The 25,775-nt window shown below is 42.1% G+C and overlaps 1 protein-coding gene across 4 annotated transcripts in view; it reads left to right on the forward strand.

The window, feature by feature from the left end:
* Positions 1 to 25,775, forward strand: part of CDH7 (cadherin 7) — a 161,604-nt gene that overhangs the window by 100,146 nt on the left and 35,683 nt on the right. For all 4 annotated transcript variants that reach the window (XM_072152291.1, XM_072152292.1, XM_072152293.1 and 1 more), the window contains 2 exons: positions 20,723 to 20,976; positions 25,145 to 25,281. In XM_072152291.1, coding sequence (XP_072008392.1) covers positions 20,723 to 20,976; positions 25,145 to 25,281 — 391 coding nt within the window. The remainder of the gene's footprint in view (positions 1 to 20,722; positions 20,977 to 25,144; positions 25,282 to 25,775) is intronic.

Consider the following 25,775-nt stretch of genomic DNA (forward strand, 5'->3'; position numbering starts at 1 on the left):
AGCCACTCCCAGGTGCCTCGTGCCTAGTCACAAAACACATGGTATTGAAAGGAACAATATAACATTTCTTTTTCTTGTAAAACCTATTGTACTATGCTCTGTGGGGACTGGGAGAGTGCTAAATATGGGTCTCCTGGTGACAGATTCCCTTTAACACAACAACTTTTGGTCTTCAGGACTGTAGAAATAAATATGAAAAACCCAAACCTCCATTCGCATTTTTAGATAAGGCACAAGACTATGTACAATCTTAATACAGGTTCATAGCAAAGTTAATATAATTAAATATGTTACCAAATTTGCAACAAAAGCAGCTATAAGGCTTCAAACTAAAAGAAGAAAATTTGACTCTGCAGCAAAAGCTTTATGTGAAAAGCTCAGTTCGTTGCTCCAAATTTCTTCTGCATTTATTTTATTCTTCATCCTTGTTCACATTGGCATTGGAGTTTCTGTTAGAAGCTTTAGATACATTACACTTGACAGCCATATTAGCTTTCATGATGTTGCACTTTATGTCAATTTGTCACCTAAATGATTATTCCTAGGGTCCACCCTCCTCTTTCACCACAGCAGAGAGCCATTCATCAAATAAACCTTTTGACTCCCTGAAAAAGACCCTGAGCCATATGCATTAAGCCTTTCATCAACAATTCACAAGGTCATGCTATTTATTTACATGTAGCTGCATTCATGGACAAACATGAGGAAATAGCTGTATGTTTTCAGATATTGTATGTGATCACAAAGGATCTTGCAGAAGATTGTCTATTGGCACCAAATGAGCACGTGTTTAGAAGTTGAGTTCTGTTTTTGGAGAACCTGGAGAAGTAGTGAAGTAAGCATTTAAATGCTATATATTTTTATTTATTCTTCCAATTTGTAATTTTTTATTTTGGAGGTTCCATGATTTGGGGGCATCCAAAACTAAGATAAAAAAAAAGTTCATTAAGGGACTGCTATATGTAGGAGATACAATCCAACACTAGAAAGGCATCTTCTTCTGGCCAAAAATTATTTCAAACAGATCTGGCAGTGTGTGAAATCCTTACTGAATAAGTTCAGTACTATAATTCTAACAGCACTCTTCCACAAAGCATGTAAGCATAACATGGTATAATAAGTCACTTGTACGCAGGTGATCCAAGTACTGTATATTATACACATCCTTGTTCTTTTATAAAATAAGTTCTCCCTATTTGACCCCAGCAAAATTTAAAGGATAAGTGCATACATAAAATTGACAGGGGCTTTTATATGCACAAGTCTATCTAGGGTTATAATACATACCTTAGGGCAGTGGTGGCAAACCTATGGTACGGGTGCCAGAGGTGGCACTCAGAGCGATTTCTGTGGGCACCCAGATTGTCACCCCAGGATAGAGTTTACCAGACAGGAACAAATCAACCAAATCTTCCTGCAGTCCCACGCAACTTTACAGACACTGCTCTCACCGCTATTTTAAAGCGACACTTCTTTGGCTGTTTGGAACTGCAGGAAAAGTGAGAAGGTTTTGACAGAACTGCAATATATTTGAAAGTCACCCTGCTGGACCCTTCATTCTTCTTCTACAGAGAGACTCTGGAGAGAAGCTACAATGATAGTTTGAATTTGCCCTCCTTCTTTCAACTGTAATGGTGGCCTCAAGGGCTGATACAATTGAAACATGTGGGAGCAACTAGTAACTGCTTAAAATGCATTGTTGGCACTTCACAGTAAATAAGTGGACTTTAGTTGTAGCTTGGGCACGCGGTCTATAAAACGTTTGCCACAGGGTCTCTGGAGGGTGTATCCAGAGCCCCTGATTTTCTGTGTGATTTTGAGTTCTGTTAAGGTCACTTTTCAAAATCCTTTTGAGGATGTTGTTACTCACTGAAAGGTTTGAGAATCCTCATGCCTTGGAGAGTGTTGACTTCCACTGCACCTTATGAATATGGGCATTCTTACTGACAGTTCTGCTGTCCAGTTTCTGATTGTACATTTTACTGATTTACCTTTGATTTTAGGTATTGTATAAGTGAACAAATTTGTCTGCTTTAAAAGCTCAATAGCCACGTTTCACTTAAATTGTAACCGTCATTTCAAAGAACTTTTGATATGTTGTAGGGCAGGTAATTTTAAGCACTTTTGCAATTGGATTAGTTACCCAAATCGTGATAGATAGATATGAGATGGATAGATAGATAGATATTAGATAGATGGATGGATAGATAGATAGATAGATAGATACGTAGGGAAAGTCCAAAACAGCACATCAAAGAAATAGCAGTGGTGGGTGCAGGCACTCAGAACCAGGCTTTAGGTCCTCCAGAGGTAGGTAATTGAAAATAGGCAGCACTCCAAGGTATTCAGTGAAAAAGTGGTGTTCTTTATTCCATGTTAGAGTACATTAAAGTACATAAGCAGCGACGTTTCGGCTCCAGGGAGCCTTTTTCAAGCCAAGTGAAGACAGTGGAGCTCATATATATACCAAACAGAGTGATCACATGATTAAGTAGCCCCGCCCCCTAATTTGCATATCCCGTCTAAATTTACAAACATGATAGGCATTAAATATCCACAAAATCATCAATAAATATATACATAGTGAAAGTGCATGTGCTGTGGTACAGTACATACCATTGATTTTACAAATATCATCAAGATTGTGTATTATAAAGTGCTAAGTGCAGTGTTACAAACAAAAACAATGACAAAAGATTCCAGGATCTCACCATCCCATCCACGCGCTGCAGAGGGAAAAAACCAGCCTGTGAGCGCGCCGATAGCCTCCGTGCGTTATACGCACATATGGAACGCAAGCCAAAGGAGGTGTAATGCGCATGACCGGAAATGCTGCTATACCGTTGTCTAGGAGACCAACGTCACTAATGCTCTGCTGTCACTCATATTACTAGAACCAGTCGGTGTAATGCAAAGCGGTACATTGTAAATTATATGCGTGTGTAACGCTGAATAGATCAGGGTCAATGGCACAAAAAGAGGGCATATATAGTTATACAGAGTCGGCACTTTTAGTGTCCGAGGGGCCAATAATGGCCAATGAAAGAGGAGGTGACGGGTCAGGTCCCTGCGTATTCAGGAGACAGAACCCACGGGCATCTAATTCACCCTGCAGCATCCAATTAGCTTGTCAGGGGATACGGATCCGGTGCCACTACTCCCCATGTTAACCCTACACAGGAAAGCCACTCCCTTGGCACATAATATGACCACTGGGTACATTAACTGGTACCGTGGGTACCTTGATTTATTAAGGGAAATTGTACAAGAGTAGACAACAAGGTGAAGCAACAAATCCAAAAAAGGCAAAAAACGAAAAAGTAGCAAAATTTAAAGTAGATGGCAGCATATGGTGGTGTCGGATGGTGAGGAGACTCCCGGTATTGGCTTCAATACATTCATATATTCATGTCATCTGGAAAAATAAAAGAAAGACATTTTAGTAATATTACTCAAGTGTCGTAAAAATATTTAGACATTCATTAGAGGTGTTATCACTTTGTGTCAACACATCCTATAGGATATCATAAAGGTCTCCAGGCTAGAGCATTGTCACATACATTTCAAATACCGGTCAACTTAAAATCAACATTAAGACTAGAGATGAGCGAACATGCTCGTCCGAGCTTGATGCTCGGTCGAGCATTAGGGTACTCGAAACTGCTCGTTGCTCGGACGAATACTTTGCCCGCTCGAGAAAATGGCAGCTCCCGCCGTTTTGCTTTTTGGCGGCCAGAAACAGAGCCAATCACAAGCCAGGAGACTCTGCACTCCACCCAGCATGACGTGGTACCCTTACACGTCGATAGCAGTGGTTGGCTGGCCAGATCAGGTGACCCTGGGATAGACTAGCCGCTGGCCGCGCTGCTCGGATCATTCTGTCTCTGGATGCCGCTAGGGAGAGAGCTGCTGCTGGTCAGGGAAAGCGTTAGGGTGTTCTATTAGCTTACTGTTAGGCAGGAGTGATTCTCAAAGAACCCAACAGCCCTTCTTAGGGCTACAATAACGTTCTACTTTTTTTATTTTAATTTGCATCTTTTACCATTTTGTGAGGAATTAGCAGGGGGACTTGCTACCGTTGTGTTTAGCTCTTAGTGGCACACATATCCATAGCAAAGACCGAAGTGGGAAAATTCAGTAGGGGTTGGATTTCTATTAGGCAATAACTCAGTGTCATCTCATCTGGCATAGTAGTGTGCTTCCTTTGATACTTGGCTAGAAAATAGCCATAGGAGAATACAAATAGCTTCTTGAAGCCTACAGTAGCGTTCTATATATTTGATTTCTGGTTGATCTGCTGGTGGCTGTAGTTTCTGCAGTGCATGTACTTGCCAATTCTGAGCAATTTGTAGTGAGACTTGCGACCGCTGTGTTCTGCGCTTAGTGGCGCACATATCCATAGCAAAGGCTGAAGTGGGAAAATTCAGTAGGGGTTGGATTTCTATTAGGCAATAACTCAGTGTCATCTCATCTGGCATAGTAGTGTGCTTCCTTTGATACTTGGCTAGAAAATAGCCATAGGAGAATACAAATAGCTTCTTGAAGCCTACAGTAGCGTTCTATATATTTGATTTCTGGTTGATCTGCTGGTGGCTGTAGTTTCTGCAGTGCATGTACTTGCCAATTCTGAGCAATTTGTAGTGAGACTTGCGACCGCTGTGTTCTGCGCTTAGTGGCGCACATATCCATAGCAAAGGCTGAAGTGGCAAAATTCAGTAGGGGTTGGATTTCTATTAGGCAATAACTCAGTGTCATCTCATCTGGCATAGTAGTGTGCTTCCTTTGATACTTGGCTAGAAAATAGCCATAGGAGAATACAAATAGCTTCTTGAAGCCTACAGTAGCGTTCTATATATTTGATTTCTGGTTGATCTGCTGGTGGCTGTAGTTTCTGCAGTGCATGTACTTGCCAATTCTGAGCAATTTGTAGTGAGACTTGCGACCGCTGTGTTCTGCGCTTAGTGGCGCACATATCCATAGCAAAGGCTGAAGTGGCAAAATTCAGTAGGGGTTGGATTTCTATTAGGCAATAACTCAGTGTCATCTCATCTGGCATAGTAGTGTGCTTCCTTTGATACTTGGCTAGAAAATAGCCATAGGAGAATACAAATAGCTTCTTGAAGCCTACAGTAGCGTTCTATATATTTGATTTCTGGTTGATCTGCTGGTGGCTGTAGTTTCTGCAGTGCATGTACTTGCCAATTCTGAGCAATTTGTAGTGAGACTTGCGACCGCTGTGTTCTGCGCTTAGTGGCGCACATATCCATAGCAAAGGCTGAAGTGGCAAAATTCAGTAGGGGTTGGATTTCTATTAGGCAATAACTCAGTGTCATCTCATCTGGCATAGTAGTGTGCTTCCTTTGATACTTGGCTAGAAAATAGCCATAGCAATAGGATAGGATTGTTTGGTTCTAAAAACTCAAAAAAAAACAAAAAACACAAAAAAAAACAAAAAACACAAAAAAAACACACAAAAAAAAAAAAAAAAAGTAAAAAAAAAAAAAAAGTTATAACTCTCATTTTAAAAATGTTTAACCCCAGGGCTAGGGGTAGAGGACGAGGGCGGGGACGTGGGCGTCCAACTACTGCAGGGGTCAGAGGCCGTGGTCCTGGGCGGGGTGAGACACCACCTGCTGATGAGGGAGCAGGGGAACGCCGCAGAGCTACACTCCCTAGGTTCATGTCTGAAGTTACTGGGACTCGTGGTAGAGCACTGTTGAGGCCAGAACAGTGCGAACAGGTGATGTCGTGGATTGCTGACAATGCTTCGAGCAATTTGTCCACCACCAGTCAGTCTTCCACGCAGTCCACCCATGTCACCGAAATCCCCACTCCTCCAGCTCCTGCACCTCAGCCTCCTCCCCCCCAGTCTGCCCCCTCCCAGGAAAATTTGCCATTTGAACCGGCATACTCTGAGGAACTGTTTTCTGGACCCTTCCCACAGTCACAAACCACTTGTCCGGTTGCTGCTGAGCAATTTTCCGATGCCCAGGTTTTCCACCAGTCACAGTCTGTGGGTGATGATGACCTTCTTGACGTAGTGGAAGTGTGTAAAGAGGTGTCCGACGATGAGGAGACACGGTTGTCAGACAGTGGGGAAGTTGTTGTCAGGGCAGGAAGTCCGAGGGGGGAGCAGACTGAGGGATCGGAGGATGATGAGGTGACAGACCCAAGCTGGGTTGAGAGGCCGGGTGAACACAGTGCTTCTGAGACGGAGGAGAGTCCTCGACCTGAACAGGTTGGAAGAGGCAGTGGTGGGGCCAGACGGAGAGGCAGGGCCAGAGCTGGTGCATCAGCGCCACTGTCAACTAGTGAAGCTCCCGTGGTGAGGGCTCTTGCGGCGAGGGCTAGATCTTCAGAAGTGTGGAGGTTCTTTAAGGAAACACCGGATGACCGACGGACTGTGGTGTGCAACATTTGCCAAACCAGGCTCAGCAGGGGTTCCACCACTACTAGCTTAACTACCACCAGTATGCGCAGGCATATGAATGCTAAGCACCCCACTCAGTGGCAACAAGCCCGTTCACCTCCGGCCGTGCACACCACTGCTCCTTCCCCTGTGTCAGCTGCTAGTCAGCCCCCTGCCCAGGACCCTGGCCCAAAAACCCCATCGTCGCCTCCACGATCCTCCACAGCATCCACCAGCGTTCAGCTCTCCATACCCCAGACGCTGGAGCGGAAACGCAAATATAGTGCAACCCACCCGCACGCCCAAGCCCTTAATGTGCACATCTCCAGATTGCTTAGCCTGGAGATGCTGCCCTATAGGCTAGTAGAGACCGAGGCCTTTCGCAACCTCATGGCGGCGGCCGCCCCTCGGTATTCGGTCCCCAGCCGCCACTACTTTTCCCGATGTGCCGTCCCAGCCCTGCACCAGCACGTGTCAGACAACATCATCCGTGCCCTGACCAACGCCGTTTCTGACAAGGTCCACCTGACCACGGACACGTGGACGAGTGCTGCCGGGCAGGGCCACTATATATCGCTGACGGCACATTGGGTTAACTTGGTGGAGGCTGGGACCGAGACTGACCCTGGGGCTGCTCATATACTGCCGACGCCGAGGATTGCGGGGCCTACCTCGGTCCAGGTGTTTCAGGCCTACTATGCCTCCTCCTCCTCCCACCCCTCCTCCACCTCCTCCTCCGAACTACCATCCGTGGGCACGGCGCCATCAGTCGGTAGCTCTAGGCACAGCAGCAGTGCCGTCGCTAAGCGACAGCAGGCGGTGCTCAAACTGCTGAGCCTAGGCGACAAAAGGCACACCGCCCAAGAGCTATTACAGGGCATCACGGCGCAGACTGATCTGTGGCTGGCACCGCTGAACCTCAAGCCGGGAATGGTTGTGTGTGACAACGGCCGTAACCTGGTGGCGGCTCTGCAACTCGGCAGACTGACACATGTGCCATGCCTGGCCCATGTGTTAAATCTGATAGTGCAGCGTTTCCTCAAGACATACCCCAATCTGTCTGATTTGCTCACGAAGGTGCGCCGCATCTGTGCGCATTTCAGGAAGTCCAGCCCAGATGCTGCCACTCTCAGGGCAGCGCAGCGCCGCCTCCAACTGCCCGCTCACCGACTGTTGTGCGACGTGCCCACGAGGTGGAATTCAACACTGACCATGTTATCCAGAGTTTACCAGCAGCGCAGAGCGATTGTAGACTGCCAGATGTCAACTTCCACCAGAACTGGTAGTCAGGTCAGTCAGCTTCCTCAAGTCTACAATGAGGAGTGGACGTGGATGTCTGATATCTGTCAGGTGCTGAGTAACTTTGAGGAGTCAACACAGATGGTCAGTGGCGATGCCGCCATCATCAGCCTCACCATCCCGCTGCTTGGCCTGTTGAAAAACTCTCTGGTCAGCATGAAGTCGGAAGCTTTGCGCTCGTCACAAGAGACGGGGGAAGAATATTCCCTTGTTGATAGCCAAAGCACCCTGAGGTCTGTTTCTCAGCGCATATCGGAGGAGGTGGAGGTGGAGGAGGATGAGGAGGAAGAGGAGGAGAATGTTGGCGAGACACAAGAGGGGACCATTGTTGAGTCCTTCACTGTTCAGCGTGTATGGGCAGAAGAAGAGGAGTTGGAGGAGTTGGAGGAGGAGGAAATGGACAGTCAGGCCAGTGAGGGGAGTGAATTCTTACGCGTTGGTACTCTGGCGCATATGGCAGATTTCATGCTAGGCTGCCTATCCCGTGACCCTCGCGTTCAAAGAATTTATTCCAGCACCGATTACTGGGTGTTCACTCTCCTGGACCCACGGTACAAGCAAAATCTTGCCACTCTCATCCCTGCAGAGGAAAGGAGTGTGAGAATGCATGAATACCAGCAGGCCCTGGTGCACAAGCTGAAACAGTATTTCCCTTCTGACAGCGCTAGCGGCAGAGTGCGTAGTTCTGCGGGACAAGTAGCGAGGGAGAGTAGGCGAGCAGGCAGCTTGTCCAGCACTGGCAAGGGTACGCTTTACAAGGCTTTTGCCAGCTTTATGTCACCCCAGCAAGACACTGTCACCTGTCCCCAGTCTCGGCAGAGTAGGGCTGATCTTTACAGAAAGATGGTGAGGGAGTACGTAGCTGACCATACCATCGTCCTAAATGATCACACAGCTCCCTACAACTACTGGGTTTCAAAGCTGGACATGTGGCACGAACTGGCGCTGTACGCCTTGGAGGTTCTTGCCTGCCCTGCCGCTAGCGTCTTGTCCGAGCGGGTTTTCAGTGCAGCTGGTGGCATCATCACCGATAAGCGTACACGCCTGTCGACTGACAGCGCTGACAGGCTGACGCTTATTAAAATGAATAAAGGCTGGATTTCTCAGAATTTCCAATCTCCACCAGGTGAAGGAAGCTCAACCTGAATAATTGATCCACTCCTCCTCCTCCTCCTCATTTTCCTCCTTCTCCTCCTCTTTGTACAGTAAAGCAGAGGAAAATGGCTATTTTTTGACAGGGCCCACTGGCTCTTGCTATACTTCATGCATTTAATTTTTCTGGAGGGCCACCTACCCGGTCCTCTGTTTGAAACAATTTTTGTGAGTGCCACATACAGGCACTCAATCTATTCCATTTTTCTGGAGGGCCACCTACCCGGTCCTCTGGTTTGAACAATTTTTGGGACTGCCACATACAGGCACTCAATCTATTCCATTTTACTGGAGGGCCACCTACCTGCTCCTCTGGTTTGAAGAATTTTTGGGACTGCCACATACAGGCACTCAATCTATTCCATTTTACTGGAGGGCCACCTACCTGCTCCTCTGGTTTGAAACATTTTTGGGACTGCCACATACAGGCACTCAATCTATCCCATTTTACTGGAGGGCCACCTACCTGCTCCTCTGGTTTGAAGAATTTTTGGGACTGCCACATACAGGCACTCAATCTATTCCATTTTACTGGAGGGCCACCTACCTGCTCCTCTGGTTTGAAACATTTTTGGGACTGCCACATACAGGCACTCAATCTATCCCATTTTACTGGAGGGCCACCTACCTGCTCCTCTGGTTTGAAACATTTTTGGGACTGCCACATACAGGCACTCAATCTATCCCATTTTACTGGAGGGCCACCTACCTGCTCCTCTGGTTTGAAACATTTTTGGGACTGCCACATACAGGCACTCAATCTATTCCATTTTACTGCAGGGCCACCTACCTGCTCCTCTGGTTTGAACAATTTTTGGGACTGCCACATACAGGCACTCAATCTATTCCATTTTACTGGAGGGCCACCTACCTGCTCCTCTGGTTTGAACAATTTTTGGGACTGCCACATACAGGCACTCAATCTATCCCATTTTACTGGAGGGCCACCTACCTGCTCCTCTGGTTTGAAAAATGTTTGGGACTGCCACATACAGGCACTATCCAAATTAAATTGTCTCCATAGCAGCCTCCACACGTTGTCTCCATTCCTACCTCCAAAAGTCGTCCATATAGCTGCCTCCATACATCGTCCCTTTATCAAACGAGGTGTGTCAGGCAGAAATTTGGGTTGTTTTCATGGATTCCACATCAAAGTTGTTAACTTTGTCGCCACCCTGCTGTGTAATCCACAAAATATACTTGCAAACTTTTACCATTTAGGGATATTATTTCAGCGCTTCTTGCGCATCTGTTTACATTCCCCTCACCCGCCATATCCTAAACTTATAAGAACGCTACTACACTTGATCTTATACAAAAGTGCTGTTTGGGGAGTAGCCTAGAGACAGGGGCTTGGATTTGCGAAAGCTCGCCTGGCAGCGGAGCGCCAGCTCCATGCGCATCATGCGCTTCTTGCGCATCTGTTTACATTCCCCTCACCCGGCATATCCTAAACTTATAAGAACGCTACTACACTTGATCTTATACAAAAGGTTCTTAGAAGTGCTGTTTGGGGAGTAGCCTAGAGACAGGGGCTTGGATTGGCGAAAGCTCGCCTGGCAGCGGAGCGCCAGCTCCATGCCAAGATCCAACTAACATAGTTTTAACTGCAGCACCTTTAATCTACTACTAGTTCACTGCCTCCATACATGGTCCCCTTATCAAACGAGCTGTGTCAGGCAGAATTTTGGGTTGTTTTCATGGCTTCCATGTTAACTTTGTCGCCACCCTGCTGTGTAATCCACAAAATATACTGGCAAACTTTTATCATGTACCGATATTATTTGAGCACTTCTTGCTCACCTCCTTTGGTTCCTCTCTGCCACCCATTGGTTTGAAGCCTGAGTCCATTTAGGGTATGTCGCCATGACACTCTCTAGCCTGCTGCCGCTGCCTCTGCATGCCGTCCCCTATAGTGTCAGGGTCAATTATTGCATGTTTTAGATGCTATCTAGCTTCATTCTGTCACTCTGTCATGGCCATGCTGTTGCCCATAATTTTGGCATAATGGTGCGTTTAAGCAGCCTCAGAGGCATCCATGCATGCTGCCCCTGCTGTTTCCTGTCCATTTCCGTGGTGTTTCCATCCTTTTCTGAGGTTCCCAGGTGTTTGGCCAAGCTTCCCTGTGCAGAGCCTTGGTCCCCTTGAAAAATGCTCGAGTCTCCCATTGACTTCAATGGGGTTCGTTATTCGAGACGAGCACTCGAGCATCGGGAAAAGTTCGTCTCGAATAACGAGTACCCGAGCATTTTAGTGTTCGCTCATCTCTAATTAAGACCTTTTGGTCTAAGGGTGTCAAGGACATATATCCATTCTAACTCCTTCTTTTTCAAAATGCGTTCTCTGTCCCCTCCTCTACGCAATGGGGGTACATAATCGATCAATTGGAATCGTAAGTCCTTTTCTGTGTGGCCTGCCTCAATAAAGTGTTTCGGCACGGGTAAATCTCTCCTACCGCTACGTATTGTGTAGCGGTGTTGGTTGAATCTAGTTTTAAATTCGAGAGTAGTCTCTCCAATATAGATGAACCCACAAGGGCAGCTCAGTTTATAGATCACATAGCAGCTATCGCAGTTAAGGTAGTGTTTTATTTTATACTCAACATCATTGTGAAGGAACATCGCACCTTTATCCATTTGTTTGCAGTTGATACAACTGCGACAAGGATAAGAGCCCTTGTTTAGTTGACCCATAATCCCTGTTTGTCTGGTTTTTCGCATGGACCCCACGTCCGATTTGACTATGGGTCAACTAAACAAGGGCTCTTATCCTTGTCGCAGTTGTATCAACTGCAAACAAATGGATAAAGGTGCGATGTTCCTTCACAATGATGTTGAGTATAAAATAAAACACTACCTTAACTGCGATAGCTGCTATGTGATCTATAAACTGAGCTTCCCTTGTGGGTTCATCTATATTGGAGAGACTACTCTCGAATTTAAAACTAGATTCAACCAACACCGCTACACAATACGTAGCGGTAGGAGAGATTTACCCGTGCCGAAACACTTTATTGAGGCAGGCCACACAGAAAAGGACTTACGATTCCAATTGATCGATTATGTACCCCCATTGCGTAGAGGAGGGGACAGAGAACGCATTTTGAAAAAGAAGGAGTTAGAATGGATATATGTCCTTGACACCCTTAGACCAAAAGGTCTTAATGTTGATTTTAAGTTGACCGGTATTTGAAATGTATGTGACAATGCTCTAGCCTGGAGACCTTTATGATATCCTATAGGATGTGTTGACACAAAGTGATAACACCTCTAATGAATGTCTAAATATTTTTACGACACTTGAGTAATATTACTAAAATGTCTTTCTTTTATTTTTCCAGATGACATGAATATATGAATGTATTGAAGCCAATACCGGGAGTCTCCTCACCATCCGACACCACCATATGCTGCCATCTACTTTAAATTTTGCTACTTTTTCGTTTTTTGCCTTTTTTGGATTTGTTGCTTCACCTTGTTGTCTACTCTTGTACAATTTCCCTTAATAAATCAAGGTACCCACGGTACCAGTTAATGTACCCAGTGGTCATATTATGTGCCAAGGGAGTGGCTTTCCTGTGTAGGGTTAACATGGGGAGTAGTGGCACCGGATCCGTATCCCCTGACAAGCTAATTGGATGCTGCAGGGTCGATTAGATGCCCGTGGGTTCTGTCTCCTGAATACGCAGGGACCTGACCCGTTACCTCCTCTTTCATTGGCCATTGTTGGCCCCTCGGACACTAAAAGTGCCGACTCTGTATAACTATATATGCCCTCTTTTTGTGCCATTGACCCTAATCTATTCAGCGTTACACACGCATATAATTTACAATGTACCGCTTTGCATTACACTGACTGGTTCTAGTAATATGAGTGACAGCAGAGCATTAGTGACGTTGGTCTCCTAGACAACGGTATAGCAGCATTTCCGGTCATGCGCATTACACCTCCTTTGGCTTGCGTTCCATATGTGCGTATAACGCACGGAGGCTATCGGCGCGCTCACAGGCTGGTTTTTTCCCTCTGCAGCGCGTGGATGGGATGGTGAGATCCTGGAATCTTTTGTCATTGTTTTTGTTTGTAACACTGCACTTAGCACTTTATAATACACAATCTTGATGATATTTGTAAAATCAATGGTATGTACTGTACCACAGCACATGCACTTTCACTATGTATATATTTATTGATGATTTTGTGGATATTTAATGCCTATCATGTTTGTAAATTTAGACGGGATATGCAAATTAGGGGGCGGGGCTACTTAATCATGTGATCACTCTGTTTGGTATATATATGAGCTCCACTGTCTTCACTTGGCTTGAAAAAGGCTCCCTGGAGCCGAAACGTCGCTGCTTATGTACTTTAATGTACTCTAACATGGAATAAAGAACACCACTTTTTCACTGAATACCTTGGAGTGCTGCCTATTTTCAATTACCTAGATAGATAGATAGATAAGTTGAGGAAAAGGCAGCACTCCGTAAATGGTGTCAAAATAAAGTGGGTGTCTTTATTCCATTAGCGACGTTTCAGCTCCTTACGAGCCTTTATCAAGCTCGTAAGGAGCTGAAACGTCGCTAATGGAATAAAGACACCCACTTTATTTTGACACCATTTACGGAGTGCTGCCTTTTCCTCAACTTATATTTCAGTCCCTTGGCCTAGGGACTTACGGTTCGTGCACCCACCGAAGTTGCTGTGCTGCTCTGAACTTTCCTTTATCTTAGATAGATAGATAGATAGATAGATAGATAGATAGATAGATAGATAGATAGATAGATAGATAGATACGGGATATATAGATATGAGGTAGATAGATAGATAGATAGATAGATAGATAGATAGATAGATAGATATGAGATAGATAGAAATATAGATAGATATGAGATGGATAGATATATATGAGAGAGATAGATATTAGAAAGATAATAGATAGATATGAGATAGATAGGTAGATAGATATATGAAGAAAACGTGCAGCACTACGTTTGTGGTGAAAAAATATAAAGTGGTCCTTTTATTCCATCACATATAACAATAGCGACGTTTCGGCTCAAGAGAGCCTTTTTCAAGGTGACGGTTGAATGACGGTTACACTTTAAGGAAGAATTATATATATATATATATATATATATATATACACTCACCAGGCACTTTATTAGGTACAATCTCCTGCAGTTCAAACCGAGCATCAGTATGGGGAAGAAAGGGGATTTGAGTGCCTTTGAACGTGGCATGGTTGTTTGTGCCAGAAGCGCTGGTCTGAGTATTTCAGAAACTGCTGATCTACTGGGATTTTCACGCACAACCATCTCTAGGGTTTACAGAGAATGGTCCGAAAAAGAAAAAACATCCAGTGAGCGGCAGTTCTGTGGGCGGAAATGCCTTGTTGATGCCAGAGGTCAGAGGAGAATGGGCAGAAAGGTTCGAGCTGATAGAAAGGCAACAGTGACTCAAATCGCCACCCGTTACAACCAAGGTAGGCAGAAGAGCATCTCTGAATGCACAGTACGTCGAACTTTGAGGCAGATGGGCTGCAGCAGCAGAAGACCACACCGGGTGCCACTCCTTTCAGCTAAGAATTGGAGACTGAGGCTACAATTTGCACAAGCTCAGCGAAATTGGACAGTAGAAGATAGGAAAAACATTGCCTGGTCTGATGAGTCTTGATTTCTGCTGCGACATTCGGATGGTAGGGTCAGAATTTGGCGTCAACAACATGAAAGCATGGATCCATCCTTCCTTGTATCAACGGTTCAGGCTGGTGGTGGTGGTGTCATGGTGTGGAGAATATTTTCTTGGCGCTCTATGGGCCCCTTGGTACCAATTGAGCATCGTTGCAACGCCACAGCCTACTTGAGTATTGTTGCTGACCATGTCCATCCCTTTATGAGCACAATGTACCCAACATCTGATGGCTACTTTCAGCAGGATAATGCGCCATGTCATAAAGCTGGAATCATCTCAGACTGGTTTCTTGAACATGACAATGAGTTCACTGTACTCAAATGGCCTCCACAGTCACCAGATCTCAATCCAATAGAGCATCTTTGGGATGTGGTGGAACGGGAGATTCGCATCATGGATGTGCAGCCGACAAATCTGCGGCAACTGTGTGATGCCATCATGTCAATATGGACCAAAATCTCTGAGGAATGCTTCCAGCACCTTGCTGAATCTATGCCACGAAGAATTGAGGCAGTTCTGAAGGCAAAAGGGGTCCAACCCGTTACTAAGATAAGATAAGATAAGATAATCCTTTATTAGTCCCACAGTGGGGAAATTCACAGCGTTACAGCAGCAGAGAGGGTACAGAGAGTGAAGTACAAACTATGACAACAATAATATTAGGGATAAATGAACAAAAATAAAAGGGGGATAAAAAGACATAAAAGAGACAAGCAATGATCGGCAGTTTGATGTTTAGTCTGTGGATGGGACCTGCAGGGACTGGTTAGATGGGGGGCGCAGGTTACTTCTGTTTGGGCCTTGTTTGTTGAACAGCCTGATGGCAGCGGGGAGGAATGACTTACGATAACGCTCCCTCTCACATTTGGGGTGAAGCAGTCGGTCACTGAAGGTGCTCCCCAATGCCACCACAGTCTCATGCAAGGGATGGGAGCTATTCTCCAGAATAGACTTCAACTTACCCAGTGTCCTCCTCTCAGCTACCACCTGCACTGTGTCAAGAGGACCCCCCAGGACAGAACTGGCTTTCCTAATCAGTTTGTCCAGTCTGCTCCTTTCCCTAGCTGAGATGCTGCTTCCCCAACAGACTATGCCAAAGAAGAAGGCTGGTGCCACTACAGAGTTGAAGAAGGTCTTAAGAAGAGCCCCCCGCACTCCGAATGCCCTCAGCCTCCTCAGCAGGTGTAGCCGGCTCTGACCCCTCCTGTGAAGTGCGTTTATGTTCTCTGCCCACTCCAGTTTATTGTTGAGGAGGACACCCAAGTACTTATAGGACTTCACTGCCTCAATGTCCGTCCCATGGATGACCACCGGTTGAGAAGGAGGACTGTGCTTACGAAAGTCCATCACCATCTCCTTGGTCTTCCCAGCATTAATCCTAAGGTGGTTTCGCTGGCACCAGTCCACAAATTTCCGGATCAGTTCTTTGTACTCCCTGTCGTTCTCACCTGTAATGAGGCCTACTATTGCAGAGTCATCAGAGAACTTCTGGAGGTAGCAGCTACATGAATTGTACCTGAAGTCTGCTGTGTACAATGTGAAGAGGAAGGGAGCCAGAAATGTACCTTGAGGTGCACCTGTACTACTCATCACAGTATCCGACACACAATCCTGGGCTCTCACATATTGAGGTCGGTTTGTGAGGTAGTCTAGGATCCAACTAGAGAGATGGTGGTCCACTCCAGCCAGATCCAGTTTGTCTCTTAGTAGCCCTGGCTGTATGGTATTGAAAGCACTGGAGAAATCAAAGAACATTATGCTCACAGTGTTCCCAGGTTTCTCCAAGTGAGAAAGAGTTCGATGTAGTAGGTGGATGATGGCATCATCTACACCAATGCCTGGCCGATAAGCAAACTGTAGGGCGTCCATAGATGAGCTCACTAGAGGGCGGAGATGTGTGAGAACCAACCTCTCGAAGACCTTCATCAAATGGTATGTTAATGCCACCGGTCTGTAGCTGTTGAGGTCCGATGGGTGAAGTGTTTTTGGAACTGGTACCACACAAGATGTTTTCCACAGTTGTGGTACCCTTCCCAACTCCAGGCTCATGTTGAACATATGTGCAATGATACCACAAAGCTGATCACCACAGGTCTTGATTAATCTTGCACTGATACCATCTGGTCCTGTAGCCTTGCCCACTTTGAGTCTTTTCAGCTCTTTTCTCACCTGGGCACTTGTAAGGATCAAATTGTAGGCTGATGACTGACAGCTGTGACTGATCTGTGGATGAGGGCTAACAGCAGGGGATCTAGTGGGGCAGACATTGAGTGTGGAGGAGACAATAGAATGGTTTCCTGATGACATGGACTCATGTTGTCTCAGGAGGGAAGCCTGTGAGGTGGGAGAGGCAGGTGTGTGATCAAACCTATTGAAGAATGGTATTAAGTACTAGCATGGTGTACCTAATAAAGTGGCCGGTGAGTGTATATATATATATATATATATATATATATATATATCTTTCAGCAATGCTATAGCACTCACGGATCCAGTCAAAAAAGATGCTTTAATCCATTAAAATCCATATTGGTATAAACATACAGAGGTGACAGTCATAAAGTCGGCACAGGTAAACGACCTACGCGTTTCGCTATAGAAGCTTAATCATGGTCTGAACAAACAATAGCCTCGTTTCCATTTGAATCCTCACAGCAGAAATCAGCCTGATATGGATTTTAATGGATTAAAGCATCTTTTTTTGACTTGATCCGTGAGTGCTGTAGCATTGCTGAAAGATTTGCTTGGCTGGAGGTTCTCGGAGTTTGGCTTTCTTGCACCAGGACCAGGAGGGAGGTGAGCTGGACTATTTACTTTATACATATATAAATATATATATCTATACAGGCAGTCCCCGGGTTACATGCAAGATAGGGTCTGTTGGTTTGTTCTTAAGTTAAATTTCTATGTAAGTCGGACCTGTATATGTTATCATTGTAATCCCAGCCAGAACTTTTTTGGTCTCTGTGACAATTGGATTTTAAAATTATTGGGTTGTCATAAGAATCAATATTAACACTAAAGCTTCATTACAGACACATTTGATAACTGTTACAGCTGATCATTATAGCCTAACACTAAAGTACAATAAATTACCAATATCCAGAGGTCCGTTTGTAACTAGGGGTCGCATGTAAGTCGAGTGTTCTTAAGTAGAGGAACACCTGTATACATATAATATATATATATATATATATATATATATATATATATATATATATACATATATATATATATATATATATATACATATATATATAATATATATATGTATATATATATATATATATATATATATGTATACTTTGTGTATTTAATAGATATGTAATGACTAAGTAACACTAGATATATTTGCAGCATTTAAATATTTTATACTTCATATATATGATAATGCAATTTAATTTCAGGATACTTTAATATTTCATGTAAGATATTATCATATATTTTAAAGCTATATATTTTAGTCTCTTGTCAAAAGGGTATGCCATGTCAAAGGAAGACAGTGATGAAATCCATCCCTTTTAACAGAATAATACCTGATGTCCAACCAGATATGTACAGGCAGTTACGTACAAGATAGGTTCTTTAGGTTTGTACTTAAGTTAAATTTGTATGTAAGTCAGAACTAGTATGTTTTCTGATTGTAACTCTGTGACAATTGAATTTTCAAATTTTTGTGCTTTCATGGGAACATGGATTATCAGTAAAACTTCATTACAGACACTTTACAGCTGATGATTGCAGATTGGGAATAAAATAGAGCTTAAAAGGGTTGTCCGAGACTAATTAAAAAAATAAAAGGTGGTCGGGAGGGGGCTGCTTAAAAAAAAATATATGTACTAAGCTCCCGGTGCACTCTGGGTGTCCTGCGCTGCTGTTGCTACAGTCCGTGCACCATGTAAACAAACATGGTCGATGGAGCAGCTCTTGATTCAGCTTCGGGGCCGGCCGTAGCCAGCCACGCCCACCGGTCCCTATTCACAGCATTGTATACGCGGGACAGTTGGTTGTCGGGTCTGGACGGAAACTGAATCCAGTGCTGCTTCCATGGCCAAGTTTGTTTACATGGGCCACGAAACAGAGCGACAGCCAAGCGAGACACCCGGAGGGCACTGGGAGGTAAGTACATCTTTATTTCTTTAAGCAGCCCTCTCACGGCCACCTTTTGTTTTTTTAATAAGTCTCGGACAACCCCTTTAACCAGAGGTCACATTGTGGAAGAGAGCTCCGTCTGTAATTAGGAGTCATCTTTAAGTTGGATGTCCTTAAGTAGGGGGCCACCTGTAATTTTAATTGATAAATTGAACCTTAAAATTGATCTGATACCTGTTTGGCCATTTTATTTAAAATAATATAATTATGATGATTTCAACCTTTGTGTGAAAAATATCCTGCAGAAGACCTATCAGACGAAAAAAACACATATATACTTTGACATACTGTATCTATAGTTTACCAATGCTCAGGATTTTTAAAGTCAGATGAAGAAAACTTGATGTCATAATGCCTTATTCCCAGCATTACTACTTTACGGAACCCTTTAAAAATGTTTCCTCTCCAAAGAAAACATAAGGTCATTTCTACTCTAAATAAGCTGGGAATAGGGGTGGGTAAAGCATTCTGTAACGTAAGTCTCCGACTAAAAAGCTTTTTGTTTATTTTCATACAATTTCCATGTATTTTGGTGTTTTGAACTTGGACATTTTTTTTTAATCCTAGATGTCAGGACTTGCCACACACCTATAGGTATACTTTACATACTTCAGACTAAATCTTGGAGATCAAGATAAAGTTTGGGTGCCTTATGAAGTGTGCAAATGGTGTGTTGAGTACCTCTGATATTGGTTCATGGGTATGAAAAAAACTTTCTGTTATAGGATTCCTATGGTATGGCAAGAAAAAAAGAAGCATAGTGACTTTTGCTCATGCATTGTGAAAGTGTATAATTCCAAATGGAAGCATTCCATTTCATACCCCAATCTTCACTCAGCAAGTCTTCTCATCCCCATGGCACAGATGTACTGGTAGCCAAGGCCCTTGCTACTTTGGCCAAAATACTAAGCTCCGAAAAGGTGGAACCATACCTGAATGAGATGAAGAATCAAGTTCTGACTTACAAGACAAGAAAAAGATTTTTTCAGGAGGAAATAAATTATTTAGTAAGAGACTTGAATCTTCCCAAAAACTTATTTACTTGGATAAAGGAAGGAATTTATTGTTACCAGGAGTGTCTTTTTCATGGTTTAGACATTATGAAAAATAGTTAGTTCCTTACTCTGCCCAATAAGACAAGTTGGTTTATTGCTTCAATGTGTGCATGGACAGACCTACATTCCCACCTTAACTACTGCCCTGAAAATTTCACCAGGACATTAAAAGAAGTCTACCATGGGTTGTTAAACATATAAAATTACAAATACTTATCTACACTCCTCTTATATCCTGGGATATTGATCCCAGTGGAGTAAAAATAAAATAAAATAATACATTTATAAGTCTATTTTCATTTACCATATGTACTCGAGTATAAGCCTATTTTTTCAGTGCAAAAATGTGCTGAAAACCCAAACTCGCTTATACTCGAGTATAGGTTTTAGCAGGTTTTTGTGGTAAAATCAGGGGCCTCGGCTTATACTTGGCTTATACTCGAGTATATACGTATTTTGTGGTATTATTGAATAACAATTATAATAATCTATATTTATATAGCAGATATAACAGGTCATTTTTGCATTCAGTGCACTAAAAACCATAAAGATTACATGGAATGACCAAAACAGCTTTTGAATTTTTTGTTTTTGTTTTGCAGACCTGGGTAATTCTGGGGGGAAACATTGACATACACTTAGAAATGGTTCATTTTGTGTATGCACATAAGACAAGAAAAGAAAGATAAGAACAATATATTATCATATTAGCTAAGGTTGAATAAATACATGTCAATTTCAACCTATACTCCAACACTATTGTTGGAGTATAGGTTTTAGACAGAAGCCTGTTGACTGAAAGTAAAAAATTTCTGCAGAAATTTGTGAATAGTTGAAAATGTAAATGTGTGTAAACAGTTTCTGTTACTGTATGTCAATTTTCTAAGAAAATATTCATATTTATACTATTCATTTTTTTTCGATAATTTTCCTCATGCATGTTCTCCTCTGCTCTGTTTTACAGGAGCTGGACTATGAAACTAAATTTAGCTATACACTGAGAATAGAAGCCTCAAATAAACACGTGGACAATCGATTTCTCAGCGTTGGTCCATTTATGGATACAACAACAGTGAAAATTACTGTGGAAGATGTGGATGAGCCGCCTGTATTTTCTCAACGGCTTTATACAATGGTGGAGTCTGAAGCAGCAAAAATAGGCAGCAGCATTGGAACAGTAACAGCGCACGACCCAGATTCTTCGCACAGCTCTGTGAGGTAGTCATTTTTCTGATTATTTTTCAATGCCAAAAAAAAGATTGCTAGGAGTGAATGGCATTACTGGAGGATCTGACCCTAACTCTTAATCAACTCCGTAGGAGCAGTCAGCTTTGTCACAAAACAGACCACATCCAGAATACAAAAATGTTAATGAAGTCTCAACCTCCATAAATGTTTTGTAAATTTTATTCCTGTGCGAATGTTCTCTTTGTGACATTCATTCATCATATATGTATGAATTTAAAATTGCTGTTAGCAGCAGAGTTAACTCATCAATCTTTCTGTGAACAGAATACTTGTTTTCCTCTGACTAGGAAATGAATTGAGAATCTGAACGAAAGGGAAGGTAACCATGACATATTTAATAACATATTGATGATAGACTATATACATATATTTATATTAATGGTAGAAAGCATCTCAGCTATTTATTCATGAAATGCATGAATGTATTTATGAGAATATGGAAAGTATAGACACATTCTCACATATACATCACTGAGAAGTGTATTCTATGACATCACCTAAAGTACTGTATTTTCATTAACAAAATGGCTCTTTTGGTTAAAATCCAGAATGATAAACCAGGGACACTTACTCATAGATCCAGGCACATTGATTGTGGTAATCTTCTTATATTTGTTATCCATGGCCTCTTTCTTTCTAAGATCAACTTTTAAAGTTATGCTAATGAGCTGGAAGGGCTATGGGCATGTTACTGGAGCCCTCTCTGCTCTTGATTCACATGCTTTTGTCACACTGCAGCAGAGCATCTAAGTCTCACCCTTAGCCTTGTATTCAGAAGTGCTCCTTCAGAATGTAACAACCTGTGAAGCTGCAGAATGGAAGGCCACTAATAACATTCCCAGTGCCCCTCTGGCTCATTAGCTTGGCATCCCTTGTGGGAGATTGCTGCTGCCATCAATGTGGGGATACTCTACCAATTTGTTATAGTGTTGACAATGTATCAATTAAAAATATCTGATCCCTGATCAATGATATCAGGAAACACGTCGGATCTAGTTATCATTAAGAATTCTAGCTCTGGACAGAGTGTATATTAGGTAGCTGCAGGAAGCAGTGTGTGCTTTTACCCAAGTGTACTAAACTCTCCTAGTGTGTTGTGTAAACAGTCCACAAGAGACAAAACATTCGTAAAAAATATACACAATTTTATTACAACATCAGTTATGATATAACCAGCATTATACCCAATTATATAATCCCCATTCCTATAGGGAAAAGGTGACTACAATGAACATGCATAAATGTGATACAGATGGTGCCCAGTAAGTAAGCAGGTTTGGGTGCTAGCTTACGGTTCACTGCCCTGCCTGTCATCAATAAGTCCCGACCTCCCTTTACCATGACACGGTGGAAAGTGCTGTGCGTGGTTGATAATCCAAGGCTGTGTTAACCTCTTTTAACCCCTTACCGATGTGTGCCGCAATAGTACGGCACGTGTCGGGTGCTGTTGAATGGAGAGGGCTCACGGGCTAAATACCATCACTATGTGTAATTTTTTTACGCGGAAAACAAGCTGTCACAGAGTTATTTATCTGTAAAACTAAAAAAGTTATAGATTATTTAAGATAAGGAGTGAAAAATGGAAAGGAAAAAACAAAAAGGGCTAGGTCATTAAGGGGTTAAGACCTTCTAAGAATTAAAACCTTTTTGTTTTGATTTTCAATTTCTAGTATGTAAAGTAATTAAATAGATGTACTTTTTATTTTGTATATTTGAATAATTCCAACTTTTTGCATAATAAATAGTTACATTTTATTTTTTTATATCTGAGAAAAACAGCATTGCCAAAAATAAAACCTTATCAACATGCACTGAACAGCATTGTAGACATTGCTCATGTCTTAACATTTAGGTCACAATCTATGTTTCAGGCTCAAAACATTCATTTTTGCCTCATTGATCATGAGCTCAGGGAGAAAATTAAATTATTTCTCATTGTAAAAGGTTTCTGCCTACAAAATGGCAGACACATTGACATGTGAAATTGAGAAAGGCATCAACTGTGCAAACGTTCTACATAGTGTGAAATCACCACATATTATCTTTTACTTTTACTGTTTGATACAACACAAGAGGTGACAGCATAATGAGCAAACGAATTAGCAAGGAAATTGATAATATCGAGTCTAAACATCCATTAGAGCTTACTGGATTATTCTCTGTACACTTGTTATTAGATGCAATCTAAAAGGTCTACCCCTAAAATGATATTGAGTTGTTCTTCTCTGCACATTAGAGAAATAAAATGGAATGCAGTCATTACAAAAAGAAAGTACACACTTTTAATGCTAATGGATTTACAAATTGGGACATAACAAGAAAAAAAAGTTAATTATAGTTAAAAATAGTTAATAATTTACATTGTGACAATATTTCTTTGCCAAAACAAGGCCAAAATGCAGAAGATGTGTATGGAAAATAACATATACCTGCTTCAACAGGGATAAAGAAGATAAGTAGCAGCAGGGTGCTTCCAAGTAAATTTCCTTGATTAAGTGATCATCAGTAAGTGTAACCTCTTCTATAAAAGCAGTAGTTTGCAAAGTTTGCTGGCCAGGAGCATTCAAACATTTGATAAAACAAATCTAAAGAAGAAATGCATCAACAATTACCTAAAAGAATATATGTACTTTCTTTTTTTTTCATGACAGTCTAATCTTAACAAATGAATATGATGTGTACACAATTTTTACGAACAAAAAGTGACTTTACCAGTCATGGAAACTGTATGTTCTTTTATGTGTCTTTAATCATTTCCTCATTGTAAGAAAATGATTTTTACCCCAAACTTCGCTGGTACATGGTACATTGGTATCAATTCCTTTTGTGCAATTGTTTAAGATCCAGAGTTTGGAGACGTGACACACCCTAAGAGCAAGAGGTTTACTGCTCCATTTAAGAAAAGTGGTAGAGACTGTTCTATTTTGTAACTGCAGCGCTCTGATGATGAGGGGTTAAACCAGTTTTCTATTTCTTCTATAATTTAGACTTGGGGGTCCACGTTGAATTCTACTGAGCATTGTATTTATATCCCTACATAAGACAGAAACCATTTTTTATATTTTCTATTAGCTTTGTTGTGGAGTGCATATGTATAATATGTTCATTTTCAAAGACAAATATATCGAAGAGGAGGATTAAAATGATTTCAGCTCTTGGAACAAAAAATAAAATTGCTCGGCCATTCATGGCATGGCTACATAAGGTAAATCTGATAATGAGGATGAAAGTACACTAATTAAAAGCTACAGGTTGAAATTGTACTTTAATTACTTATAGGTCGACTCATGAACAATGGCCCATAGCAGAATACTATGTTCTTGGAAGACCTACTGAATGACCATTCTGTAACAGCTTTATAATAAACGAAATGTGTTCTTTTCATGGATGGAAATGAATATGTATAGAAATTAGAAAAATAATAGCTGTACATTTTTAAAAGAGTTTTTTCCCTGTTTGATTAAATGGGTTGTTCAGGTATATAGTTCACTTTATATATGGTTGGGGGGGCTTTAAAAATAATTAAGAGTATATACTTACCTCCCACCCCCCTACCATTCAGCCATGGAATCAGTCGCCACTGCCGGGTCTCTATTTGTTTACAGAGGCAAGCAGTGTCGTCCACACCACACTACAGTATTAGTTACAGGCAGTAGCAGGTGAAGCAGTGGTTGGGATGATACTGCTTGCCTCTGTAAACAAACAGGGAACCAGGAGTTACAGCCGGTCCAGCAACTGAACAGGTGCAGGGAGAGAGTTTAGTATAAGCCCCCACAGCCATATATATAAACTTTTTATATGACTGGACAAGCCCTTTAAAACCACACAACAGCATGGCTGCTGGGGAAAATATGATACCCTGTAAATTTTCTGCTATCAGTACATTTTAGACATTAAAGTTGTGTGTAGCCTGGATTCCATTTAAACATCTTGAAACATTAATCTGCTACCATCCCTATAACATTTCTGAATCATTGCTACTAACAGGTAAACAGATCTATTCTATTTATAAAATGATATAAGAAAATTGTTTGGTGAGCCATATCTTAGATACATTCTAGTTGTTTGATTCTTTAACAATGAATTAAATTGCTTTCATGATTCAATATTTCTTTTTTTTTGTTTTGGCTTCAAATAGATACTCAATTGATCGTAATACCGACCTGGAGAGATATTTTAACATTGATGCCAACAGCGGACTGATTACTATAGCTAAACCCTTGGACCGAGAGACCAATGCAGTCCACAACATAACAGTTCTGGCAATCGAGAGTCGTAAGTAATTGTTTTATTGATTGATTCAGATATGCTGAAGATTTACTGTTAAGGTTTATTACGGGTTTATTACTATGATTCACAAGCATTATTAAATGAAAGTCGTAGAACCCATGTAGCACATCTTATTAGTTGAACCTATGGTACAAAGGTATTTGTATGGATCAAATTGCATGTGTTGTGCTGTAATAGGAAATGACAGCAGGTGCATATTATTTCCTTTGCACCAGCGTTTGTGTGACCCACTTCATTTCAGTTTCTAAAGTCCAATTTTAAGTAAAAAAGATGTGTAATTCCTATTTTCAATATGACAGGTTTAAGCCAAGTTGTTAAAATAAACTGTAAGATTTTCTTTTGCAAGTGTTCTGCCTCTAGTTATAGCAGACAGTTCTCTTCCATTGATTTTTCATACATATTAGACAAACATAGAAGTAATATATTTGCCTTATTCCTTTATTGACACTATAAATACTATAAGTACTATAAATTGATGT

Source organism: Engystomops pustulosus, chromosome 5, assembly GCF_040894005.1.
Source record: "Engystomops pustulosus chromosome 5, aEngPut4.maternal, whole genome shotgun sequence".
Taxonomy (NCBI): Eukaryota; Metazoa; Chordata; class Amphibia; order Anura; family Leptodactylidae; genus Engystomops; species Engystomops pustulosus.